The 24,302-nt window shown below is 41.3% G+C and overlaps 1 protein-coding gene across 1 annotated transcript in view; it reads left to right on the top strand.

Annotated features, from left to right (window-relative positions):
• The window catches only part of CFAP61 (cilia and flagella associated protein 61), a 184,521-nt gene that overhangs the window by 109,384 nt on the left and 50,835 nt on the right, over window positions 1–24,302 (top strand). Inside the window, exons 19-22 of the mRNA XM_054021574.1 lie at window positions 546–644; window positions 6,199–6,367; window positions 11,214–11,388; window positions 21,704–21,996. Of these exons, the coding sequence (XP_053877549.1) occupies window positions 546–644; window positions 6,199–6,367; window positions 11,214–11,388; window positions 21,704–21,996 (736 nt within the window). The remainder of the gene's footprint in view (window positions 1–545; window positions 645–6,198; window positions 6,368–11,213; window positions 11,389–21,703; window positions 21,997–24,302) is intronic.

The following is a 24,302-nucleotide window of genomic DNA, read 5'->3' as shown; positions in this document are numbered from 1 at the left end:
GCTAGCCAACGCTATGTCAAACACAACAGCCCTCCTCTACTCAGAGTGCTAAGTCATGCTTAACACTGTGTTCATTACTATGACTCCTCAAGGCCGTTTTCTAACACAACCTAATTAGCAAGTGAAGGCAAGGCCTGAGTCAGTTCCTGCCATGGCGCACTTCTGAGGCAGCATAGATACATGCTTCCTCATACCCAAGTCATTGAGCAAAGGCTCAGTCTAGCTCTAGGATGACTTTCAAGTTAAGTGGTGACTGAAGTAATTTATGCCAGATAGCTCTAGGGACACAGATCATAATTATTTTTATTGTATTTCTTATCTGTATTATGATGTAGCCCAGAGATCCCCAATCAGATTCAGGGCCTCATTGTGCTGGATTCTGTTCAGCTAAAACAAACTTCTCAGGAATAGATTGGGAAACCCTGTTGGATGTAAACACTAATTATAACAGTACATTTCAGCAAAATCAAATGACAAGTATATCTAACTGAACTTCAGCAAACTCATGCTGATCTATGTTTTGCGTTTTGTTTTTACTTCTTTAGTCCGCACCTGAAGTTTAACAATCTGACCCTGATTTCAACTCATGGGCTTCCAGGAAAAAATCCACCAGACTCTAAGAACAGAGGATTTTTAATTCACAGGTTTGATTTAATTTCTAAATATTTGTGATAGTTTCAAAGGAAAATATAATACATGTGAATTTTTTTGTGACTTTGTAGTACAATTCAGCATACATATTTACAGAAATGTGTATTTTCCTCAAGTCTTAGCGCTTATAATAAGAAACTAAAATACAAACATAATCAGAAAAAATAAAAATATAATCAGAAAAACTCTCCAGGTTGGGATTCAACACAGTTCTGTTGTGATCCTCAATTATTGATGTGCTTTCTCAAAGGCATTCTCCACGTCTCCTGAACTGCCACACCTTGTGGATATATGTATCCGTACCTACAAGTGATGGAAAGCCATGTCACAGAGATTAATTTTGCATGGAGTTTAGAACATCATGAAGTATTGATCATTTTTACCTCTTGCCAGAAGGAATTCCACTGCCAGAGCCTTTCCCTGCTGCCACCCACTGCCAGAGCCTTTCATTGCCACATGTAGTGACACACTGCAGTGTGGACGCAGCCTACCTTTCACTAGGGCATGTAGCTACATGTACCCTACACACCCCCATAAGTGTAGGCAACACTTTAGGTCTTTGTCTTCAGGGAGTATGTCAGTACAATACTAGGTGCCAACCCAACTAATAGGGCAAGACAAAGGCAAAGAAGATTTGAATTTAATAGATAACCCACATCCCTATATACATGTTTCATATGTAAACAAATATTTCCAGTGACATTTACAAAATATTTACATTTATAGAAAATTGTAGTTCATAACTGTGTAACCAGAGCTAGTTTTTAATTTGAAAATAGATAAATAATGGATCTGAATTAATTTAATTAAGGAGCAGCTGGAAATTAAAACATCTTTGGTGGGATTTTAAAAGCTCCTAAGTGATTTTGGAACACAAGTCTCATTGACTGTCAATGACATTTGTGCTTCTAAATCACACGTGTGCTTTTACAAATCCTACCTCTCTTTATTATTCACTTTATGGAAAGTCCTTCCTCTTCCCTTCATCCTATTTGTTCATTTCTGTCTCTTATTTGTGTCCTGTCGGAACTTACAGCAAGATTTTCAAGAGCATTGACCATCCAAAACTCTCCTCAAAGTGAATGGCAGATGTTTATGCTGAGAACCTCTGAAAATCTGCACGTTAGATCACAGAGCTCGTCAGGGCTCTTGTTTCTGTGAAGCATGTATCCCATTTCTGGGTACTCTAATAACAATAATAATTAATAATCATTAGCAATCAGACCTGTGTTTGAATATGAATATTTATAAATATGAATATTTATCTTTAATAGTCATCTTTAATATGAATATAAAATATGGCAGTATTAGTACTAATAATAATCGTTGTTATTACGTTGTTCCTTTTCAACTTTCTCTGTTTATTGTTTATAATGCCAAGGAACTTAGGGGTTCAAACTTGATCAGGATCCCATATTTTTTAGTCATGCTGTGTTTGGGACCTGGTCCATAGCTCACTGAAATCAGTGGAATAACTCTCATTGCATTTATATTGGGCCTTTTTCCACTATACACCAAATAAAAAATAAAGTTGTTCTAGAGGCACTCAATGCTGATGTGCTTTGTTTGCTAAATGGAATGTTTTATTCCTGGTGGCAGTGACTCCAGCTCACAGAATGAGTGAGTTCCAGGCTTTGCACGTTGCTTCAAAAGGATAAAGTAGTGCTACAGATTGGTCCTAGATTCTTTTTAAATGTGGCATCTGCGTTTCACCTTAATCAGTCAGTTATATTGCCAACATTTTCTGATGTGTATTTCCCCATAAAGACCTTACTTCACAAGCTTGATGTTAAAAGGTCTATGACTTCTATCTAGAACATCCATTCAGCTTTCTATTTCATTCAAAAGCCACTGTAATTTGGATCTTCAGGGTCCGTCCCTTCATGGGCCTGTAAGCAGCTTGTCTTTACAAGTAGCACAAACCTCCAACTGTTCTAGAAGAACCTTGTGGAGTTTTTTAAGAGATGATTTTCCCTCTTCCGGTGTGAGGATCTGGGTTCAAGCCAGACAAGTAAGGTGTTCTGTCACCACCTACCCTGTATCCTGGGTGCCTTTGTACTGTGCAGCTTTGGTTCAAAGCCCTGATACCAACAGCCTGATCATTACCACACTGATCTCACCCTGGCTTCCACCAGCTTGGTTGCTCCTTGCACGGTAATACCAACACCTTTCCAGTCCCAAGTTCTCCCCAAATAACACCTTTCTCTGCAGTGCTCAGCCCCTCTGACTGTAGCATTCACAAAATCTTATCAAGTTCACTGCTCCTTTAAAGAGACACAGCAGCTTATTAACTTAACTGGGGTTGACAGACTTTCCACTTCAAACAAAGCACTGAGTTGGTTTATAGGTAAAGTAAAACAAGTTTATTTACAAAAGGACATAGGTTTAAGTGATACCAAGTAGAAAGAATAAAGATAAAAATGGTTACAAACAAACAAAAGTAAAATGTGTTTATAAGACTGAAACTTAACTTAATTAGTTATAGTTCTTGTTCAATATAGTTTCCCTACTTAAAGCAACTTCTCCAGCATGACTGGCTTTTCCAGCCAGGATCAACCCTTACAGATTCAAAGAGCTGGCTGCTTTGTTCCCTCAAGAGATGAATAACTTAGGGTTCAATTTCCCTCTCTTCATAGTCTCACAAACCTCTGAAATGTATTCTTCTATAGGGTCTCCCCACATAAAGTTCCTTTCCCCTGCTGGGTGTGGACGCCGTGCTGTCTGATGCAGACTCCATGCTGGTTCCTCCCCATTGTTGATTTTTACAATGCAAATGATTTCTTCCTGCAACCTCCAATACAAATGAATAGCCCATTGAATTTGATCACATATGGTTTGAGGTGTTGACCTCTTTCCTTTGGAGAAAAACTGTTTATGAACTCTTCCTAACATGCCTGGTTTAAACATATTTTAGTCACATATTTCCAACATATCTGTAAAGTTCTTTGTGGGTTAACCATACAGACATCACTCAATATTAATAATCAGAGGGTTATTAGTTTTCCAATTATATATTACATGCCACCTTTTGGATAAATATCATGACAACAGTGTGTCATCTGACATCGGGGTGCTCTTAGGGTCACATCTGGGTTTTTGTAAGGGAAGTATCAAGACTCAGAGGATTTGAAGAGCAGCCAGCCACATGGAGTTCTCCACATACTTCCACAAGCCACTATTGCAAAGACTCAGCCCTGTACAATAATTCAGATTATTATAGTTTCCAGGTTGAAAATGCTTTCTCCCTGGTCTCCTAGATATTTTGTGGGAATAGGTCTATAGATTGTTTAGGTATTTTACCTTCATATATGAGAGAGAAAAGCAATTTGGGGAGGAGTGTTTTTCTTCACACCAGTCTGTAAAGCAGTGAGCACACTGTTAGTGTAATATAGTTGAGACTTCGGGATTTCTTATAATTTGAATGAATAAGGGTGCCAAAGAGGCTCCGTTTCTTTCTGGTTTTGCTAGAAAGATCCCTTTGTAAACAGCAGCTTCTAAATCTTTGATACCCTCTCTAGAAAATACTGGACAGTCACATACCTATTTAAGGAGGCTAGATTTAAAACAGGCAATTTACCCCCTCCCCCATAGACTTTGGTGCAGCAAAAATAGATCTTGGCCAATATTTTCAAAAGCAACCAGTGATTTGGGGTGCCTACCTTGAAACACCTTAAAAGGGTCTTATTTTCAGAAAATACACAGCACCCACTTACTGAAAATCAGACTCCTTTGAGGTGTCTCAGCTGGACATAAAAAATTGAGGCAATCAAAATCACAGGTCATTTTTGAACATCTTGATCAAGCTTATCACCATTATCTTCAGTTTATACCTTCCATCATACTTCTGTAACAGCACTAAAGGCAATGGTGTTATACAGGTATAACTGAGGGCAGAGGTTGACCTACAAAATTTTAATTATTGAGATAGTGTGTGAGCCAGAAAGAACCAGCTTTGCTTTCAGAACCCAGAGTGAGTTTGCGTGTCTGACTGGTGGGGGGGAATAGTAAAATGAGCAAATTTGATATGGAGTCATTGAGACTCAATAAATGTGGCACCCCTGAGAGGAAAACCACCTTTTAAGATCTAAGCACTAAGATGAATGTCTGCTGGTAGTCTCCCATCTTCCAAAATAGATGAATTTCTATATACAAATGTCATCTGTGGCACCAAAGTTCTGTTTTCACAAGAATTTTAAGAGGTTGTCGCATTTACTTTCATTGAGACTCAGGCTTCTAAGGGCCAGATTTTCAAAGGGAATTAGGTGCCTAACCTGCTTAGGTGCTTTTGAAAATCCCATTAGGCATTTATCTACATCTTTAGCTGCCTAAATACCTTTAAAAATCTGTCCCTGAGTGCCTAATTCACTTTTGAAAATGGGATGAAGGCTCCTACATAACTGGTACTTTTAAAAATTGTATCTAAAGCGTAGGTTTTATCATTCACAGTGTCATTGGGCCATCAGTCTTTATGAAAACCTTGAACAAAATAAATACATATGACACTTGCTAAGAGTTAGGATAGAAGTAGTGAGTCTGTCTGAACAAAACAACTGAGTAATCTGAGTAAACCTCTTTCCTCACTTACCACCAAACAGTCAAGAGTAAAAAAGGCCTCTATGGCTGCAATTGCTAAATGGAAGAGGGCTTTGTTTATAGAAGAATTGCACGTAAACTGTTCTTTGTTGCATTGTATATAAATTAATTGCTTTCAAAATTCCTCCTCTCCTTAAGGGTTGGGAATGAATTGCTTGTCAGTCAGACCCTGTGTTTATGAGGATTATCAGACATACACTTTCAAGAGAGAGAGAGAGATTTTCATTTGCCTGCTAATTTCTTCCTCTTGGCGCATATGATAATCTCCCTCTCCCTCCTGTGAATGGCATCTCTTTGGTTGCTTCATACAGCATTTTGAAGGTTTCTTTAATGTCATTACAATGTTTTTCATCCTTACCATTTTGGAAGAGCTCATCTGGAGAGGGAAAGCAGAAGAGCAGATCTGATGATATTTCTGCCCTTTACTGGCATTTCTGCCTTTGTAGCCGTCTTTGTAGTTGTAAACACTATCAGAGCAGGGCTATGTAAGACAGTAGTTATACTAGTGGTTAGTGGTCTCACCACAGCTGTTACTGGTGGAGCTGAACTAGTGGTAGCAAAAGTAGGAATATTTTAGCAAAAGGGCATTTTGTAGAGACAGCCAAAGAGAGGAAATTATCAGGTAAGAAAAACAGTTTCTTTTACAGATACAAAACTCTGCACGGTGCATCAGACTGCAAATTTGAACCATAGTAAAGTATATATTTCGGACTTGTTTTTAAACTCTGTTGTAGTGTGGCCTGACGCTGGGAGGAATTATTTGGTTTTAACAGGAACTTGTCAGTTTGTAACTGAGTGTTTCATAATGAATAATCTCTCACTATAGGCTTTAGTAAGCTCACAGCAAGACAACAGACTTGAACCACTAGGGGACTTGAACCAACTCACCAGATGTCTAATTAATGCCTGCTGTCAGCTGCTAAAATGTCACTTATAGATATTCTTTCTTCACAGCCACTGTTTTAATGATAAAGATTATGCATTGATGTCACTTTGTTCCTGGGTTAATGTTGTGGTTGGTAAAATGACTGGCATAGACCGAGCTGCCAAACATGTAGTGGTTTCCAAAGGAAAAAAAGTGCCATATGACCACCTTGTTCTCTGTACTGGGCAGCAATACCAGGTAAGATTGTGCACATAGTGAATAAATGAACATTTGATGTTTACAGTGATTAACAATGAATATGTTTGTGGAGAGGGTCACAGTTCAGGGCAGCTGCACCTGTATTTCTCCCCTGATGGTTCAGCAAGGGCGGTTGCTTTAGACTCTCTGCTTTTCAGCAGTCACCTCTCTTGGGTGGGGACCCACATCTCTCTCCTTCTTGTCCACAGCTTTTCCAGGCTGCACAGATCCCTGGCTACACTGTGAGTTGCAAGCTAGGTGGCCTAAACGCCCAGTATCTGTATGTTGCTTTCTCCTGAAGGGCTATAAACAGCGTAATTGCCCACCGTTAAGTTACCACACAGCTCTTTCTAAGCAAGGACATTTATTCTTATGATGAAAATATTACAGAGAAAACATATTAAAATAATAAAACAACCTACAGACATGCTACTAAGCTTACCTCTGATTACCCCCAACACCAACAAGGGCTTTGGCAAGCAGGGCCGGCTCCAGGCACCAGCTTAACATGCAGTTGCTGGCGGCGGCCAAGGGACAGGGGCGGCACCTGCGGCAATTCGGGGGCAGCAGGTCCCTCACTCCCTCTAGGAGCGAAGGACCTGCCGCTGAACTGCCGCCACCGATCGCGGCTTTTTTTTTTTTTTTTTTTGCTTGGGGCGGCAGAAATGCTGGAGCCGGCCCTGTTGGCAGGTGATCAGTCCATCAAACCCCACCAAGCAGTGGTTACAAATTCATAACAGCTTCAGCTCAGAACAGTCACCCCCATGAGTCTGTGAGTTCCTCCTTTATACAGTTTGGGCCTTTGATCTTGGGATCCTGGGAACAGGTAATCGGCAGACAGTCACCCTGTCCTCATGGTATAGCTTCAATGGGCTGGGTGTTGCATACCTGGAGGTGCTGTGGAGGGTGGAATTGGCATTTCCCCCTAGATATCACCCAGTAAATCCACTTTACATGTGTTGTCCCAAAAGATCATTCTTTTCTGCTGCATTGTCCAATATAATCCTTTGGTCATCCAGGCACGCAATGATACATAACCTTTGCATTTTTAGTACAAAAGACTCCAAAGATGGTCAAATTTTATTCAGGAAGGTTTATCACAGGTAATGCAGGAAATTGTCTTATCTGTCACAGTGAGCACAGGAGCAGAGAAGTCCACAGCAAGTCTGTTACCAAAGGCCAACAGCCTATAAAAGGACTTAGGTTTCATCCAACAGTCCTTAATGGAAACTGTTATTGAATTCCCTGGGAATTGTGCTTGAGTAAGAACTGCAGAATTAGGCATTACGATCATGACTTTTGGCAAGGGGTAAGATTTTTGACCAAAATAGTTAAATTGATACAACCTCTAGTGAGGACATATTTACATCGCTATAAAGGTACTTTATTCCTGTATAGTTTATTCCACTTCCTGTATGGGAATAAGCTATACTGGTGTAAGCACATTTATATCAGTATAACTGCCTCATCACTCAGGGGTTGTATTGCTTTAACTGTACTGGTATATTTAAAGTGATATAATTTTTGTGTGTATTCAAGGCAATTTTACCCAAAACTTCCACCAGTGATCGCACAGGTGGGAGCTGTAGGATGAACAAGGTTATGACAGCTTCCAGGCTTTTTACTACTGTGACAATTAAGCCTGCTGCAAAGCAGGTTTAGTTAACATAGCAGTAAAAGTAGGTCCAGACATGGGAACCTTCTCTGCATTAGGGCTTCTATGCAGCTAAACCTGTGGTAGCACTGGTGGGAATTTTTTTGTAAAAACCACCAGCATGCACAAGGCTTGAGAGAATTGCAACTGAATATAATAATAATCCTAAATCCCCACAGGCATATATTACAGTAACAAATACTTTCTTTAAGCATAAAATGAAATATATTTCTATTGGAAATGTAGATTCTGTTTGTTATGCAGTGAAGTCATACAGCTTTTACTTTATTGGCCAGAGCCTTAGCCCAGGAGAGAAGGGGAGTCGTCTGGGGCCAGTTCTCAAGCTGCAGTGGTTTTGGCCTCAGTGTAAGCTGAAGCAGTGCTGGGGCAGCTCTAAATTGCTACACCTGACTGTGGTCCCTAATGGTGAGAATTTGCAGAATGGGGCTGAGCTCTGCTCTGACCCTGACACATGCCCCTTTGTGTGTGGCTGGGCCGCTTTCCGTTTTGTACCGTTAGTGCAGTTCTGCTCTCAACAGTGACTCTAAAAAGGGCATTGTGGAGTTCCATGTTTCTTGTGCCTCCGACTTCCACATTAAATGTGCTCAGAGGTAAATAAAATGATGTTTCATGCTATCTGTCAGCCCTGCAGACGCATCTTGGACTCGGCCAGCCACAGTGGGTTCTTTTTCTTGTGTATCATCACAAGGCAATAAGATTCTAAAACCAAGTTGTGCCCTATGTCACACATGTGCAGCTGCATTGCCTTCAATGAGTTTATACCAGTAACTAATTGGTTTTTAGGTAAAACGCATCAAAAACCTATATTTGTCACTAAAATCAGCAGATCTGACTGAATATGTTTTTTAGCCTTTTTTTATAGCACTTGTCCCCTTAGTCATAAACATTAATGTTAATCTTCAACCCCTCAGTGAGGTCACGAATGCACACAAGGAACAGAGCTGTTGAGTAAAAAAGTACCATTTTTACATAGTTGCTTTTCAGAGTAGAACGTCGCTTTGAACAGCTAAATATGTTCACAGCTCGACAGATGGACTAAAAAGTTAAACCAAAATGCACCCTGAACTTGTTTGGATCTCCCTCTTCAGCTTTTACAATGTGAAAGACATCTTTTGGAAGCACCCTACCACCTGCAAAGCATGTTGGGGACAGTAGCTAAGCTGGAGGAGAGAGAGAGAAAAATAAGGAGGGGAAGGGGAAATGCAGAATTTATCTGCCTTTGCTGTTAAAAAGCTCAAGATTTTTTAAAAGTACAGAAGCTAGGGAGAAGTATTTTATAATCCAATTTCTATTTTATTTACGTAGGGCTAGCTTTTGCCACCCTTATGAGTTGTACCTTACTTGGCAAGTAGTGGCATTGATTTCAATAGGTCTGCTGATTTAAGATGCTATTCAGTATGAATGAAAGTGGCAGAATGTTTCCTTATTGGGTAAATAAGATATGGAGATGCCACATCTGTGTTTCATGTGACTAGATCACATGAAGCTAGGTGGCCAATGAGAGCATTGCTCTGGACAGTTCTTGCCCAATGCTTCATAATCATAGTCAATTTGCTTTTTCTTTCTTCAATAAAATTATGGTTTAATTGGTTACTGTAATAGTAATGTTAAACTATTCAAACTTTCATGTAATTTTTATCTTACACACACAAAAAATTGTAGCCCTCTCTCTCACACAGAACTGCTCCAATTTTAGAAATTTTAGTTTTGCTGTGAAAAGGAAAAAAGAGCTTGTTGTAGTTAAAATTTTGCTTGTGAAAATTCTTACTGTATGTTAAACAAATAATTACCAAGATGCTTTATCTGCATATTTATACAATTCTGGTAGCCAATTGTTGTGAAGTCCCTTTTAGTCCGTACATTATTCACATTTTTGTTGTTAATTTTCTTATGTTCACTTCTTAACACCACTGTTTTAAATGAACACTTATTAAGAGTTGCGGGGAGTTCCACAACTATGGATTTCCCCTACAGCCAGTTCCTGTTAGTGTCTGTTTCTGGATCATCAGAGCACACCTGGCTTGAACAGGGTGACGTGAGATTCAAATTCTATTTTCTACCATGCCATTCTTGATCATCTTCTTTACTTTTAACCCCCTAAGGCTGTTCAGTTGCAATTGCAAGATTCTTGTGGAACTTTTTAACATTCATCATTCTCTCATTTATGAAAACTGGCTGTGATGCTTTGCATACTGATCATTGTATATAACTCATTACAAAAAGCAATAACCATGAAATGAAGCACAGTTTTATACCATTGCCAGCAATTTTGCTGTTTAGCAGAATGTTTCCACAAAAGTGATAGTCACAAATGTAATTTTTCTGGTGAAACCCTTTCAGTGTTCCAAGAGGTATTTTTGAACATATTGTTATAAACAATGGCCCAGATCCTGTTGTTTACCTGAGCTGTCCTTGTGCAAGAGCAAAGGAAGGGGGATCAAAGGTAGCTTTTAGCATTCTTCATACTGGGACTGACCTAGACTCTGGTTCTAATTTATGCCCTGCTGTCCTCAGCGTCAAGAGATTGTTTTGGCATTCGGGGATAATCAGGTTGTAGAGAAACCCAAGATACATCTTCTTTGAGCCACACTCCCTATGCTGGAGATCAGGAGAGTGGTGGTGTGGAACTGCACGAATATTCCTCTGCCACCCCAGGAGTCTCCTACAGCAGGAGAATCCTCTGATAGCTGAACTCACAGGCTGTCCAGCTGCTCTGCACAGCCAGAGCAGGGCAAAGCATGAAGAGCATGCCCCAAGATGGGAGCCAATAACCATTGTGGTAAAAGACAATTCCCGTAAAATGGAGAATTGAGGGGTTTTTGTCATTTCGGTTTTTAATTGACTGTGTTTGAAGATAAATGTAAGCATATGATGTGTGCTGCATTGTGTGTGTGTGTGTATGTACGCGCATATACACATAGCAAAAAAAATTGCTAATTTCTTCAAAATCCTGCATTGCTTCACAGATCCTGCAAGGAACAGAAAATTTGATATAGTAACACTCATCTGTTCTCTTTATGACCAGTGATTTGTTGATTACAAATTATATGTCCAAAAGGAATCAGAGTGTTACAGGGCTAGCAATTTTTATATGGTCAGATACTTTGTGTCATTGCTATTCAAAGTCTCAGTTGACAGTTATCAATTTTATGTGCTTTATATTTATGTCAGGTTCCATGTCCCACTGGAGCAGAGATCAGTAAACTTCAGACTAACAGGGAAGTCATACACAGCTGTAAACGAAGATATACTGGTGAAGTTCCTACCAATCTCTTTAATCTCTCTGATGATCAAGACTGCTTAAAGGCAGGTCACTGGTTAAAAGAAAACTTTATCAATTCACAGGGTAAGGATTTTAGTGTAAACATGCACATTTTCAGAAATGAATTTAGGCTTATTGTTTCTCCTTTTCCAATGTATAATTAGTGCCTAATTAATTCTAACAAAATCTTTCATCTGCCACGCTTTGTTTTCCAGATTAATTTACAATTTGTTGTTGTTTTTGGGTATCCAGCATATTTTGCTAGGAAAAACGGCTTGAGATTACTTAATTATCTATAATTATTATATGACACAAAATGAATGCCCTAAAAGCAAAGCCTGGCTAGAATCATTAATTAAGTAATTGAAGAATAATTTAATTGGTAAACATGTTTTTCAATTATTTTGGAAAATATGTCGATCTGAAAAGCGCTATAGAGAAAAGAATTAGCATGGATATTTTTTCAAATGCTATTGTCTTTCTGCTGCGTATCATCTTTAGTTACAGCCCCTCAGACAGAATTGCCTGTGTACTGTATTTTCTATTAAACTATAAAAGTCACACATTTGTGTGAATCTCTATATCCATCATCACATTTGTGTTGTCTCAAACTGTCTTCAGTAGATCCTCCATTTATTGCTCACAAATTATTAAAATTAGACTAAAATACACCTTATATTTTCTTTGAGAGCCTCTTAGATTTCACATACATGGTGCTGAGTTCAGTTTGTGTATGCAACAGAAAATATGTGAGATCATCATGACTTCCTCTACAGAAAAAAAAATAAAATTGGCTCACATTATAGCACTTCCGAGTTTCTGATCAGAACTTATATAGAGCTAGGAGGAAGAATTGTATCTTTAGAGATAGGTATTCTAGCTGATTGCTACAACTGGAGTTCCCTAAAGGTGTAGTCTAGTCTAGTGGTTCTCAACCAACGGCCTGGGGGCTTCTGGGGGGGCTGTCAAGCAGGGCCAGCATCAGACGCACTGGAGCCCAGGGCAGAAAGCTGAAGCCCCACTGCATAGAGCTGAAGCCCGAGGCCCTGGGCCGTACCACCTGAGGCTGAAGCTGAAGCCTGAATAGCTTAGCTTCATGGGTCTCCCTGTGGCACGGGGCCCCAAGCAGTTGCCCTGTTTGCTGCCCGCTAATGCCGATCCTGGCTTTTATATGCAGAAAATCAGTTGTTGTGACACAGGTGGGCCGTGGAGGTTTTATAGCATGCTGGGGGGGCTTCAGAAAGAAAAAGGTTGCAAACTCCTGGTCTTCGTCTACTCACTTTCAATTGAGAGCATAATAAAAAAATGATAGTTATAGGGTATGGTCTACAAAAGTGCATGTCCTACTTAATAAGCCTTTAAGGAGATTGTCAGACTGCTAGAACTTTTTATTCCTCCTCCACTGGGGTACTTCTGGGGGTCGGTTCTTGGCCCTACACTATTTTATATTTTTATCAGTTACCTAGAAGAAAGCATAAAATTATCACTGATAAAGTTTGCAGATAATACAAAAATTGTGGGAGTGGTAAGTGATGAAAAGGACAAGTCACTGATACAGGGAAATCTGGATTGCTTGGTAAGGTGGGCGCAAGCAAACAATGTATCTTTTAATATGGCTAAATGTAAATATATACATCTAGGAACAAAGAATGTAGGCCATACTTATAAGATGGGAGACTTTGTCCTGGGAAGCAGTGACTCTGAAAAAGATTTGGGGGTTGTGGTGGATAATCAGCTGAACATAGGCTCCCATTGTGATTCATGGATGCATAAACAGGAATCTCAAGGAGGAGTAAAAATGTAATTTTACCTCTGTATTTGATTCTGGTATGACTGCAGCTGGAATACTGTATCCAGTTTTGGTGTCCACAATTCAAGAAGGATGGTGATAAATTGGAGAGGATTCAAAGAAGAGCCACAAAAGTGATTGAAGAGTTAGAAAACCTGCCATATAGTGACAGAATTACAGAGCTCATTCTATTTAGTTTAACAAAGAGACGGTTAAGGGGTGACTTGATTACAATCTACAAGTACCTACATGGGGAACAAATATTTGATAATGGTCTCTTCAGCCTAGCAGAAAAAGCTGTAACGCGATTCAATAGCTGGAAGTTAAAGTTAGCCAAATTCAAACTGGAAGTAAGGTGCACATTTTTAACAAAGAGTGTAATTAAACATTGACCAAGGGTCGTGGTGAATTCTCCATCACTAGCCATTTTTAATTCAAGGCTGGATGTTTTTCTAAAAGATGTGCTCTAGGGATTTATTTCGGGAAGTCCTATGGCCTGTGTTATACAGGAGGTCAGGGCTAGAGGATCACAATGGTCCCTTCTGGCCTTGGAAACTATGAATCAATGAAAAACTAATACTGGTACAACATGTGAAACATTTCATCAGGCGAGGAAGAAGAACAGTAGAGAATCAGAAGGCTATTTCTGATTAATAGGTATTTACTCATCACTAGACTCTCATTGTTCCTCTGTTAAAATCCTTAGATGTAGCAGGAGGTTCTTTCCTATATCCTTGCCTGATTTTCTTTTTCTTTTTTTATCATCAATATGCCTTCCATAGTGGTGGAGTACTCTTGTCAGAGTTTGAAGAGGAATTAGAATTGTTGGATGAAGAAACCACTAATGTTGGAGCCATAACAGAGGATTGTAGGATTTGAGTGGGCTCACATCCTTAATTGTACTGCCATGTTGGCTCAGAGAAATTTTCACCACAAGAAACCCTGGTTTCTTCCTGCAGAGGTGATTTAGCTGGCACCAAAATTAAGGTGATCAGGTTCTCCACAATTGGTAACTCAGGCTCTGGAGTAACCTTGAGATCTGCTAAGGACACAAATAAAACCTCTCCCTGCTGAGAAATTGTTTGGAAGAGGCATCTGTACTGAGGGTGCTATTGCTGTCTTCCTTTGTGTTTGAAGAATCTTCAGAGACTGGGACCACTGATGCCGAGCTAGATTTAGAGTAACAGCCGTGTTAGTCTGTATCCGCAAAAAGAAGAACAGGAGTACTTGTGGCACCTTAGAGACTAACAAATTTATTAGAGCATAAGCAAGAAGTGGGCTGTAGTCCACGAAAGCTTATGCTCTAATAAATTTGTTAGTCTCTAAGGTGCCACAAGTACTCCTGTTCTTCTTTGAGCTAGATTTAATGAATAATGAGGATGCCAACAAAGAAGAAGCCAGACTAGATAGTGCTGAGTGCTCTGGAGCAATGGGGGACAGTGCCAATAAACCTGGTGCCATGGTACAGTGTAATAAATGTATCTTTGCACTCCTATGCCCTTGAGCCCTCGTTACTGATGAAGATCTCTGTGCTGACTTTTTACTATGGTGCAGCACTGAGAATTCTGGTCCCACTTTTTCCTGTGCTGGCAGCAATGGCTCCTTTGAGGAGCCCTTCCTCTTACCCGGTAGTGGGGACAAGCTTGGTGTTGGGAAGCCAGCTTGGAGTCTAAATGTCTTCAGACAGCAGGAATCCCTGACTGCTCTGATGGATTTTTATAGAGTCTCTTTCTATTTCTTTATTGCTCCTGAGCTCGATATCATGACTCTAGTGACTGGAGCGCTGGAAGGATGAGCTAGGAGCGAAGAAGTCTTTTTGGTCCGTGTAGACCCTGCCGGTGTGCTTTAACATAGTGCTGTTAGATAAAGTACTACATTAAAGGGCACTAGGCAACCTTTGGTGTATATGGACCAATTAATGCGCAACATGGCGCACTTTAGAAATCACATCCGTGTTGAGCGCATTACCCCATTGTGTAGACAAGACCTAAGTGATGGGCTGTGTTCTTCACCCAAACAGTAGAGACATGTGTCAAGCATGTCTGTCAGAGAGACAATCCCCCCATAGGACGGGCATGACATGAAGCCAGGAGATCAAGCCCTGTCATAAGCCCTGCTCCGATCTGCTCTCTCTTCTTCTTTTTACTACCAACGGCTAAATGAAACAGTAACTACAACTAAGTATAAACAAATTAACTACAAACTACAGAAGGGACACAGTGTTGTTCACTGCCTAAGGCTGTTTGAGAGAACTGACTGGCAGTTGGTGTCTTTGTGCCCTTTATGCCCTCAGGAGGGGTGTGTGTGAGGGTATACATGGCGCATGTGCGACACCTGATGGACACAACGAATGAAAATGTCCCAAGCTCCTGTATTGGGGAGTAGACAACATAGAATCATGGGACTAGAAGGGACTTTGAGAGGTCATCTAGTCCAGTCCTCTGCACTCATGACAGGACTAAGTATTATCTAGATCATCCGTGACAGGTGTTTGTAGATTTTTAAGAGCAGGTTAGACAATGATGGAGATTCCACAACCTCCCTAGGCAATTTATTCCAGTGCTTAACCAACCTGACAGTTAGGAAATTTTTCCTAATGTCCAGCCTAAACTGCCCTTGCTGCAATTTAAGCCCATTGATTCTTGTCCTATCTTCAGAGGTTAAGAAGAACAATTTTTCTCCCTCCTCCTTGTAACAACCTTTTATGTACTTGAAAACTGTTATCATGTCCCCTCTCAGTCTTCTCTTTTCCAGACTAAACAAACCCAAGTTTTTCAATCTTCCCTCATAGGTCATGTTTTCTAGATCTTTAATCATCTCCTTTCAAAAGAGCTAGCCTGGTATTTGAAGCGCTCAGTGAAACTAGATTGGCAGATGAGGGCATTGTTACAGAACTGGCTGGGGGTTGCACCTTCTTTTGAAAGGGAAAAGAACCACACAAAGATAGAATCCATGGAGTGGGAATTGTCATCAAGACCAAACTCTTGCAATGTCTTGAAGACGTTCCATTAGGCATTAACAAAAGACTCATGAAACTCCGGTTACCACTAAATAAGTCGCGATTTGCTACCATCATCAGTGCATATCGCCCATCTTGACAAGCCCCGCTGATGCTAAGGGACAGTTCTACTCTGATCTCGACTCTCTCATCATGTCAACACTACAGAGTGACAAACTCATCATCCTAGAAGATTTCAGTGCAAGAATAGGTAAAGATAACATTAACTGGCAAGGAGTCATTGGGAAAAATGGCATGGGAAAAATGAACAAAAATGGTCTCCGACTCCTAATTAAGTGTGCAGAACATAGCCTGACAATTACAAATACCATCATGTTTTCATTGATCTGACAAAAGCATTTGATACAGTCAATAGAGATGGATTATGGGTGATCCTCAGCAAACTTGGTTGTCCACCAAAACTTGGGTAAAGATCATTTGTTTATTTCATGAGGGGATGAAAGGTCAGGTACCTTTTAGTGGAGATCTCACTGACTCCTTTCCTATTTCAAATGGAGTCAAACAAGGCTGTGTCCTTGCCCCTGTACGGTTCAACCTCTTCTTCACCCAAGTTCTCAACCATGCTACAAATGGGCTCAACAGAGGCATATACATCAGATACAGATGGCTCAGTCTTCAGTCTAAGGCTTAAAGCAAAAACAAAAGTAAAAGAACTACTAATAAGAGAAGCACACTTTGCGGATGATTGTGCCCTCCTAGCACACACACAGGGAGATCTCCAGTGCATTGTAGATCGCTTCGCTGAAACAGTTAAAATTGTTTGGCCTCACAATCAGCCTGGAGAAAACTCTGGTGTTTCACCAATCATGTTCACTGCTCCATGCCATATCCCCTAGCATATCCATTATTGGAAGCCAACTAAAGCAAGTTAACAGTTTTACCTATCTCGGCAGCAACATCTCCAATGATGGATCTCTTGACAAAGAGATCACGAACAGGATACAGAAGCTTCTCAGTTATTAGGAAAGCTACGTAGCAAAGTCCTGAAATCACACAACATAACCCTCTCAACAAAAATAAAACTTCATAATGCTTTTGTGCTCACATCTCTCCTCTATGGCTGTGAGACCTGGACACCATACAAATGGCATATCAAACAGCTAGAGGCCTTCCATATGCGGTCTCTGCACACCATTATGGGGATCCGCTGGCAGGACAAAATTACCAACCTGTAGGTTCTCCAAAAGTCAAATGCCATAAGCATTGAGGCCATGCTAATAAAATCCCAAGTTGAGTTGGACATGTCATTAGGATGCCTGAACATCGACTCCCCAGAAAAATTTTCTATGGAGAATTGGCACAAGGACATCAGAATCAAGGCCTTCCCGGAAAGCACTATAAGAACAGCATCAAGAACAGCATACACTTTGGTACAATAAACCAAATAATCTTGAGAAGGCTGCATTAAATAGATTAGCCTGGCGACACACAACACTCAGCACTTTCCAAGCCTTAGAAGAGGACAGAAATAATCAATGGTTAGCTGCAAGGGAGAAGTGTCATACTACTGCGATAGCTCCCAAGATACTCACCAGTGAATTTGTCTGCCCGATCTGCTCATGAGCATGAGTGTCACGCTTTGGACTTCAGAGTCTCTCCAGAATCCACAAAAAGAGTGTGTGAAAATGTCATTGTCAAACTGATAGATTAAACACACACACGCTTCAGACCATTTCTCCAGTTTGTCCAGATCATTTTGAATTATAATCCTATCCTCCAAAGCACTTGCAACCCCTCCCAGCTTGGTATCATCTGCAAACTTTATAAGTGTACTCTCTATGCCATTATCTAAATCATTGATGAAGATATTGAACAGAACTGAACCCATAACCCCACTCGTTATGCCCTTCCAGCATGATTGTGAACTACTGATAACTACTCTCTAGGAATGGTTTTCCAACCAGTTATGCACCCGCCTTATAGTAGCTCCATCTAAATTGAATTTCCCTAGTTTGTTTATGAGAAGGTCATGAAAGACCGTATCAAAAGCTTTACTTAAAGTCAAGATATACCATGTCTACCACTTCCCACATCTACATAAGTAGATCCACATGTACAGAACATCTCAAAGAACCACAGTTACTGTAAAGTAAGTAAACTTTCTTTCTGTGATAAAATCCAGCAACCTAATGCACTGTAGCCTATTATAACTCTAATTGAAACTAATTGAAATTCATCTGCTATTACCTCTCCACTTTCCATGAAAATAAAAAAGTGGGATGGTTGTAAAGTAAAGAACAAAACTTCTCTAATGGCCCAAAATGGATCAATTATTTTCCTCTTTAGGTAAAGACAGTTTACTGCCTTATTAAAAGCATGTTTGTAGAAATGCTGTAGCATTAAAATTCCAGTGCACGAATCGCCGAGCAGAGCTTCTGTTGCTCTGTCTAATATGGTTGGGTCTTTATTTTTCCAAGCTGAAAGGATTTGGGTCATGCTGGGGTCATAGAAATCTTGTATTTCCACTTATAGGAAATGATGAGAATGCTCTGTCGTGGAACACGGCATGTAATATTAAATGATAAAGTACTGTGATGGTCTTTATTTATGATTCCTGTTTTTCTGCTGAATATTATTATGTTTACTCACAGATGCATTTTCATGCAGTTAAATAATAAAAACATCTTGAGGAATTACTGTCTGTCTGATGGACATAATTTTAGTCTATAATGAATATCTGTAGTTCCTACAGTACAAGCACTGTAATCTAAATTCACTAATATTGTAATAAGCAGAAACCATAAATTGTTGATTTAACAGAGGTCAGTAAAGGAACAATGTTTTCCGAAATCAAATGTATTGCATTTAATGTTACTATATAAAACAGATTTTTAATTTTTCTTGAGTAACCCAGTGCTTAATTCTGATCTTGCATATATAGAAATGCCAACATAGAGTACAGCAGCTGACCTTTCCTCTAAAAATTTTGGCCTACCAAATTGCTAGGATATGTGGGTTTCTCAGACTTGAATGCCTTCGAGCAGGGGTAGGCAAACTTTTTGGCCTGAGGGCCACATCAGGATTCTGAAAGTATATGGAGGGCCAATGTAGTGCTCCCTGTAGGAATGTGCTACTTACGGCTGCCAGTCCTGGTGCTCTGAGCAGCATGGTAAGGGGGCAGGGAGTGGGGGGGTTGGATAAGGGGCAGAGGGTCCGGGGGGGCAGTCAGGGGACAGGGAACAAGGGCAATTGGATAGGTGTGGGAGTCCCAGGGGGCCTGTCAGGGGACGGGGGTGTGGATAGGGGTCGGGGCAGTCAGGGGACAGGGAGCAGGGGGGATTGGATAGGGGGTGGGTTGTTTAGGGTTGGGGGGATGTTTAGGGTTGGGGGGTTCCGGGAGGGGGCAGTTAGGGGACAAGGAGCGGGGAGGTTGGATGGGTCGGAGGTTCTGAGGGGGGCAGTCAGGGGGCAGGAAGTGGGAGGGGGCAGATAGGGGGCGGGGCCAGGCTGTTTGGGGAGGCACCGCCTTCCCTACACGCTGTAGTGTATTAAATTGCTCCCTGTAGGAATGTGCTACTTACGGTGTACTACTTACGGCTGCCAGTCTTGGTGCTCTGTAAGTAGCACATTCCTACAGGGAGCAATTTAATACACTAGATTCGGCGGCTCTCAGAGCCGCACTGCCCGGCAGGAGCTCGCAGCCCCATCGCCCAGAGTACATAGGTGCCAACTCCATGGGTGCTCCACGGCTGGAGCACCCATGGAAAAAAATTGCAGCTCCCTGTGGCCCTGCCCCGCCCCCCTGCTTCAGCTCACCTCCGCCTCCTCCGCAACTGCACTGCCACATCCTGCTTCTCCCCCTCCCTCCCAGGGCTTGTGCCACGAAACAGCTGATTCGCGGGGTAGGGAGGGGGGGGGAATGCAGCGCGCTGGGGGAAGAGGCAGGGCCGGGATTTGGGGAAGGGATCCAATAGAGGCAGGGAGGGGGTGGAGTTAGGGCGGGGGCTTTGGGGATGGGGTTGGAATGGGGACGGGGCCAGGGGCAGGAATGAGGTGGAGTAAGGGCGGGGCCAGGGGCAGGGAAAGGGGTGGGGAGCGCAGGCAACCACCGGCGCTGGCGTTCCGCAGACTATGTGTAAGGGGTCCACAAAAAGTTGTCATTAGCATATAACAGTGGTTTTCAACCTGTGCTCCGTGGACCTCTGGGGGGCCTGCAGACCTTAAATAAAAATAAATTTTTAAATTAAATTAATGGAGATATCCTATCTCCTAGAACTGGATGGGACCTTGAAAGGTCATCAAGTCCAGCCCCCTGCCTTCACTAGCAGGACCAAGTACTAATTTTGCCCCAGATCCCTAAGTGGCCTCCTCAAGGATTGAACTCACAACCCTGGGTTTAGCAGGCCAATGCTCAAACCACTGAGCTATCTCTCCCCCCTTCGTGTAAGATTTCCGAAGGGGTCCACAACTCCATTTGAAATTTTTTAGGTGGCTGCAAATGAAAAAAGGTTGAAAACTACTGCCTTGTTGGAATGGCTGCACTGTTTCAACCCTCTGATTTCCTTTGAAGTACATGTTTTCCCGACAGACTTTTGTTGAACACCAAACCATGGGCCAGTTCTGTGTGCGCAGGGAGGACTCAAGACTCTTCTGCCACACCATTCCCCCTCTTCCCATATCAGGCAGAACCTCCACTGTGGTGTCCAGAATCCTCACTCTGAGGGAAGAGATGGAGACTGGACATGCTGGGGGAAGGGGGGCTGCGGTATGCACATCCTTCTCCTTCCAGTTTTATGGCCCGTACCTGAAAAATTCCTGCCACAACCTATAGTACCTTCTCTTTATATTGCTGTTCTGGAGAGTCTGAGGTCCTCTGCAGCCTATTGGTCCCCCCTGTTAGCATGGCTCAAATGGAGCTGTGCTGCCAGAGAGCTGGCAAAGGGATAGCCACCAGGAGCCAGAGCTGGTACAGAGGCACAGGACTTCCCTATGATTGCCCAGACCTCTTGCAGCTCTCCAGAGATCTGCCAGGCTTGGAGGTGGGCCCCACATACTTACCCACAAGGGAAGAGGCCTCCACCCTTCTCCCACTGATGGGACAACGAGAGGAAATCTCTGTGAAGGATTCCTCATGACGATTTTCCCCCCTGAAGTCCACTCCTGCAGCTCTTGCAGCAAGAGGGGACAAAATCCAGACCCATTTCTATGTAATTTTCAAAACTTTAAAAAAAAAAGTGTTTTCCTGTTAACGTGATATTTCTACATTTTGTAGAGAAAATAGATATGTTGTGATTTCGAGCCTGTCTCTCTAATACATGCTTTAAATAAGCAAAATGGAGAAAAGGGACAGAGGGGAAAGGAAGGGCAAGATACAAGATTTTTATTTTAGAGGTTTTCAATCAACATAGTTTAAGTTCTGGGGTCATAATGCATGTCATACTTCTGTAATAAGTACTTGCCTACTTTGTGGGATGTTTTGCACAAATTCTTCACTAAATTATCTTAGTTACTGTTGCTAGGTAGCATTGTTTGCTTCATCGTATCAGAGCGATAAGGTCAAAGAGAGCAATTCTGTATTATCATCGTCTGAGTTATACTGATAGAGTTGTTGTTGTTGTGTGTCTTAGAATTTTTTTCCTTTTCCCCCCCAGGGAATGTCATTGTCTATGGGAATACCATTGACATTTATTCCACAGCACAAACCCTCCTATCTCTTGGAATTCATGGTTCTCGCATACACCTTGTGCAGCCACCACTTAGCTCAAATGTAACTTGCCTTAACAACAACGCAATCGAAAAAGCTGTTAAAGAGGCATTGTCAGAGAATGATGTGTGTGTCTATTATGACAGTATATTGGCACAGTGGAATGAAGGTGACCACCCAGATCCTATAACATGTGCTTCTTTCACGACTAATACAAGACCATTTAAACTGCAATGTACAGTAAGTATATGCTTTGTATTCCTTTTGCCCTGCCTGCAAATATAATCAGACCAAGCTAATCCCTGGATGGTTTATCTAGATTTCAGTGTATCTAGAAGATTTAACATTCATTTATTAATCTGAGGGATTTTTTAAAAAATCCAAATAAAACCATTTTAGATTTACAAACAGATTTGGATTAAAGAAGTGTTTAAATCAACAGATATACAAACTGCTATTCACTGTTGAATGACAGGTAGTTTTAATTATTTTTTCAAAATCATTCTTAAAATATTTCTATTGTTTAAATACTTGCAGTACTCCTACCTATAGTTATCTAAATTTGATTAGGAAACTGAATTCAAGTCAAATTGTAAGATCGCAATGTTAATACTGATGTGCATAAAATGTAACCTACCCTTATTCTAACTATTTTAAATAGATTTTCTTTACCAGGAGGAAATATGTATCAGCCCTCTAAATTCAGGACTGCAATTAACATACAATATCGACACTGCACTATTTGGGCCAGTCCTTTAACACTTACCTATCAGTTGGCTTAGTTGTCTGACTAAGAACTGCTTGTATGAGTCTAAGTTTCAGGATATGCACTTACAGGCAGTCACATGACCATTTTGACATGTCTTTGCTTTGCATGCATTCCCCATTTGTGTAGTAAGTTTGCCACCAAGTTGGAGGGGAAGCCCTCTCATGAGGCTCCGGCAATAAAGTTCCCTCCCAGTTCTCTACCCCTGGAATCTATAAACCCTTTCCTCTCCCCAAACATTCCCTCTCGCCCCTCCTTCTTCCTCTTAGCAACTTGTCCAATTTCTCCTCCTCCTCCTCCCTATAAATGCATCATTCTTCCTTCCCTCTCCCTTACCCCAGCCATCCCTCAGTCCCTTCAACCTATCCTTCTCCCTCCCTCCCACACAGAGCCCTTAGTCTGCTCTGCCACCAACTCCCTCATTTCCCCTCCATCTCCCCCACACTCCCTCATTCTTTCCCTCTTCCTCCCCTCAAAGTGCCCCTATTGTTCCATCACTTACCCCTCTCACCTATTCTTTTGTCTCTCCCTTTCTGTTTGTCCCTCCAACATCATTGCCTTTCCCTGCTTTCCCCCTGCAATGAGTCTGCCATGGTCACTTCCCAGCTCCATGCTTTTCTGAGCCCAAAGATGGGGGAAAGAGTACTCCTATAGTTGCTGCTGACATCAGGGACTGTGTCTCCTCTCCTCCTGGCCCTGCCCCATCCCTGTTTGGCAAGGCTCTGCTCTGCACTCAGTCATCTGGGTGAGAGAAGCCCAGACACTGGGGAGCCGAGCCTGCTCCAGAGAAGTGTCTCATTGCAACCTCCTGCCTTCCCAGCCAGGGGACAAAGTGGTTTGTAGAGTGTCATGCATGGTTGCAGGCAGCCTACTGGAACGTACAATTTTCTTGTCTCCTCTCCATAGATATTACACAGCTGATAAGTCTAATTGTAGCTCTACCATTGTCAGTATTACTTTAGTAATACTATGTTGATTAAATATTTTCATGTATGAAGAAGCATAAGTACATCATAGGAATTCTTATCTCCTTCTGCAGTGCCTCTGCTGTGCCAGGGTGCCAAATTCCATGTCCCCTTCGTTTCCCTCTCCCATTGCATGTTGTTTTCCATGCTGCCCCATGTGGATGGAATGCGTTCTCCAAATCTTAATGTCAAGTCACCAGTCTCTCCTCAATAACATTCTTCCAAAAGTCTCGCTTCTGCCATATCACCTATGTTAAAAACTCTGTGGGACAATCAAGGTGTGTTCATATCTTAATTCTGTAACTGCTTATTCTTATTATTGATCAATCCTTGTTTCACCCAGTCTCTTCCACGCCTTTTTGAACTTGTTTCTTGTCCTCACTTATTATTGGACTTGGCAGCATTTGATTTTTTAAAATAATTTTGATGGATAATGTCAGTGCTTATTTTTAAGCATTTTTTGCTATTTTTATCGATTTAAATTTTCATGGTTGTGCAAAATTATGGGTTAAGAATTTTTTTGCTGATTTTTATCACTTAAAATTTCACAGTTGTGGGAAATTATGGGAGATCAGACAACGGGATTTGGAATCAGACAATAATTATTTAATGACAGTAGAGACTGAGATTAAAAAAGATAAAGCTTTTTAACCGTTAATACACAAACCATCACATCAGTGCAAAATGTTTAGCTTTAAACTCTAATAAGCACTCTAGCAAAATTTTTCTTACTTTGCCTATCTGTAAATTTTGATTATTGATGGACATTTTTTGTCAGTTTGTGTGTGTATGGTGAAATTGACGTTTGTCTGAAT

This window comes from Malaclemys terrapin, chromosome 3 (genome assembly GCF_027887155.1).
Source record: "Malaclemys terrapin pileata isolate rMalTer1 chromosome 3, rMalTer1.hap1, whole genome shotgun sequence".
Classification (NCBI taxonomy): domain Eukaryota; kingdom Metazoa; phylum Chordata; order Testudines; family Emydidae; genus Malaclemys; species Malaclemys terrapin.
Note: the sequence above shows the minus strand (reverse complement) of the source record. Positions and strands in the feature narration are given on the sequence as shown.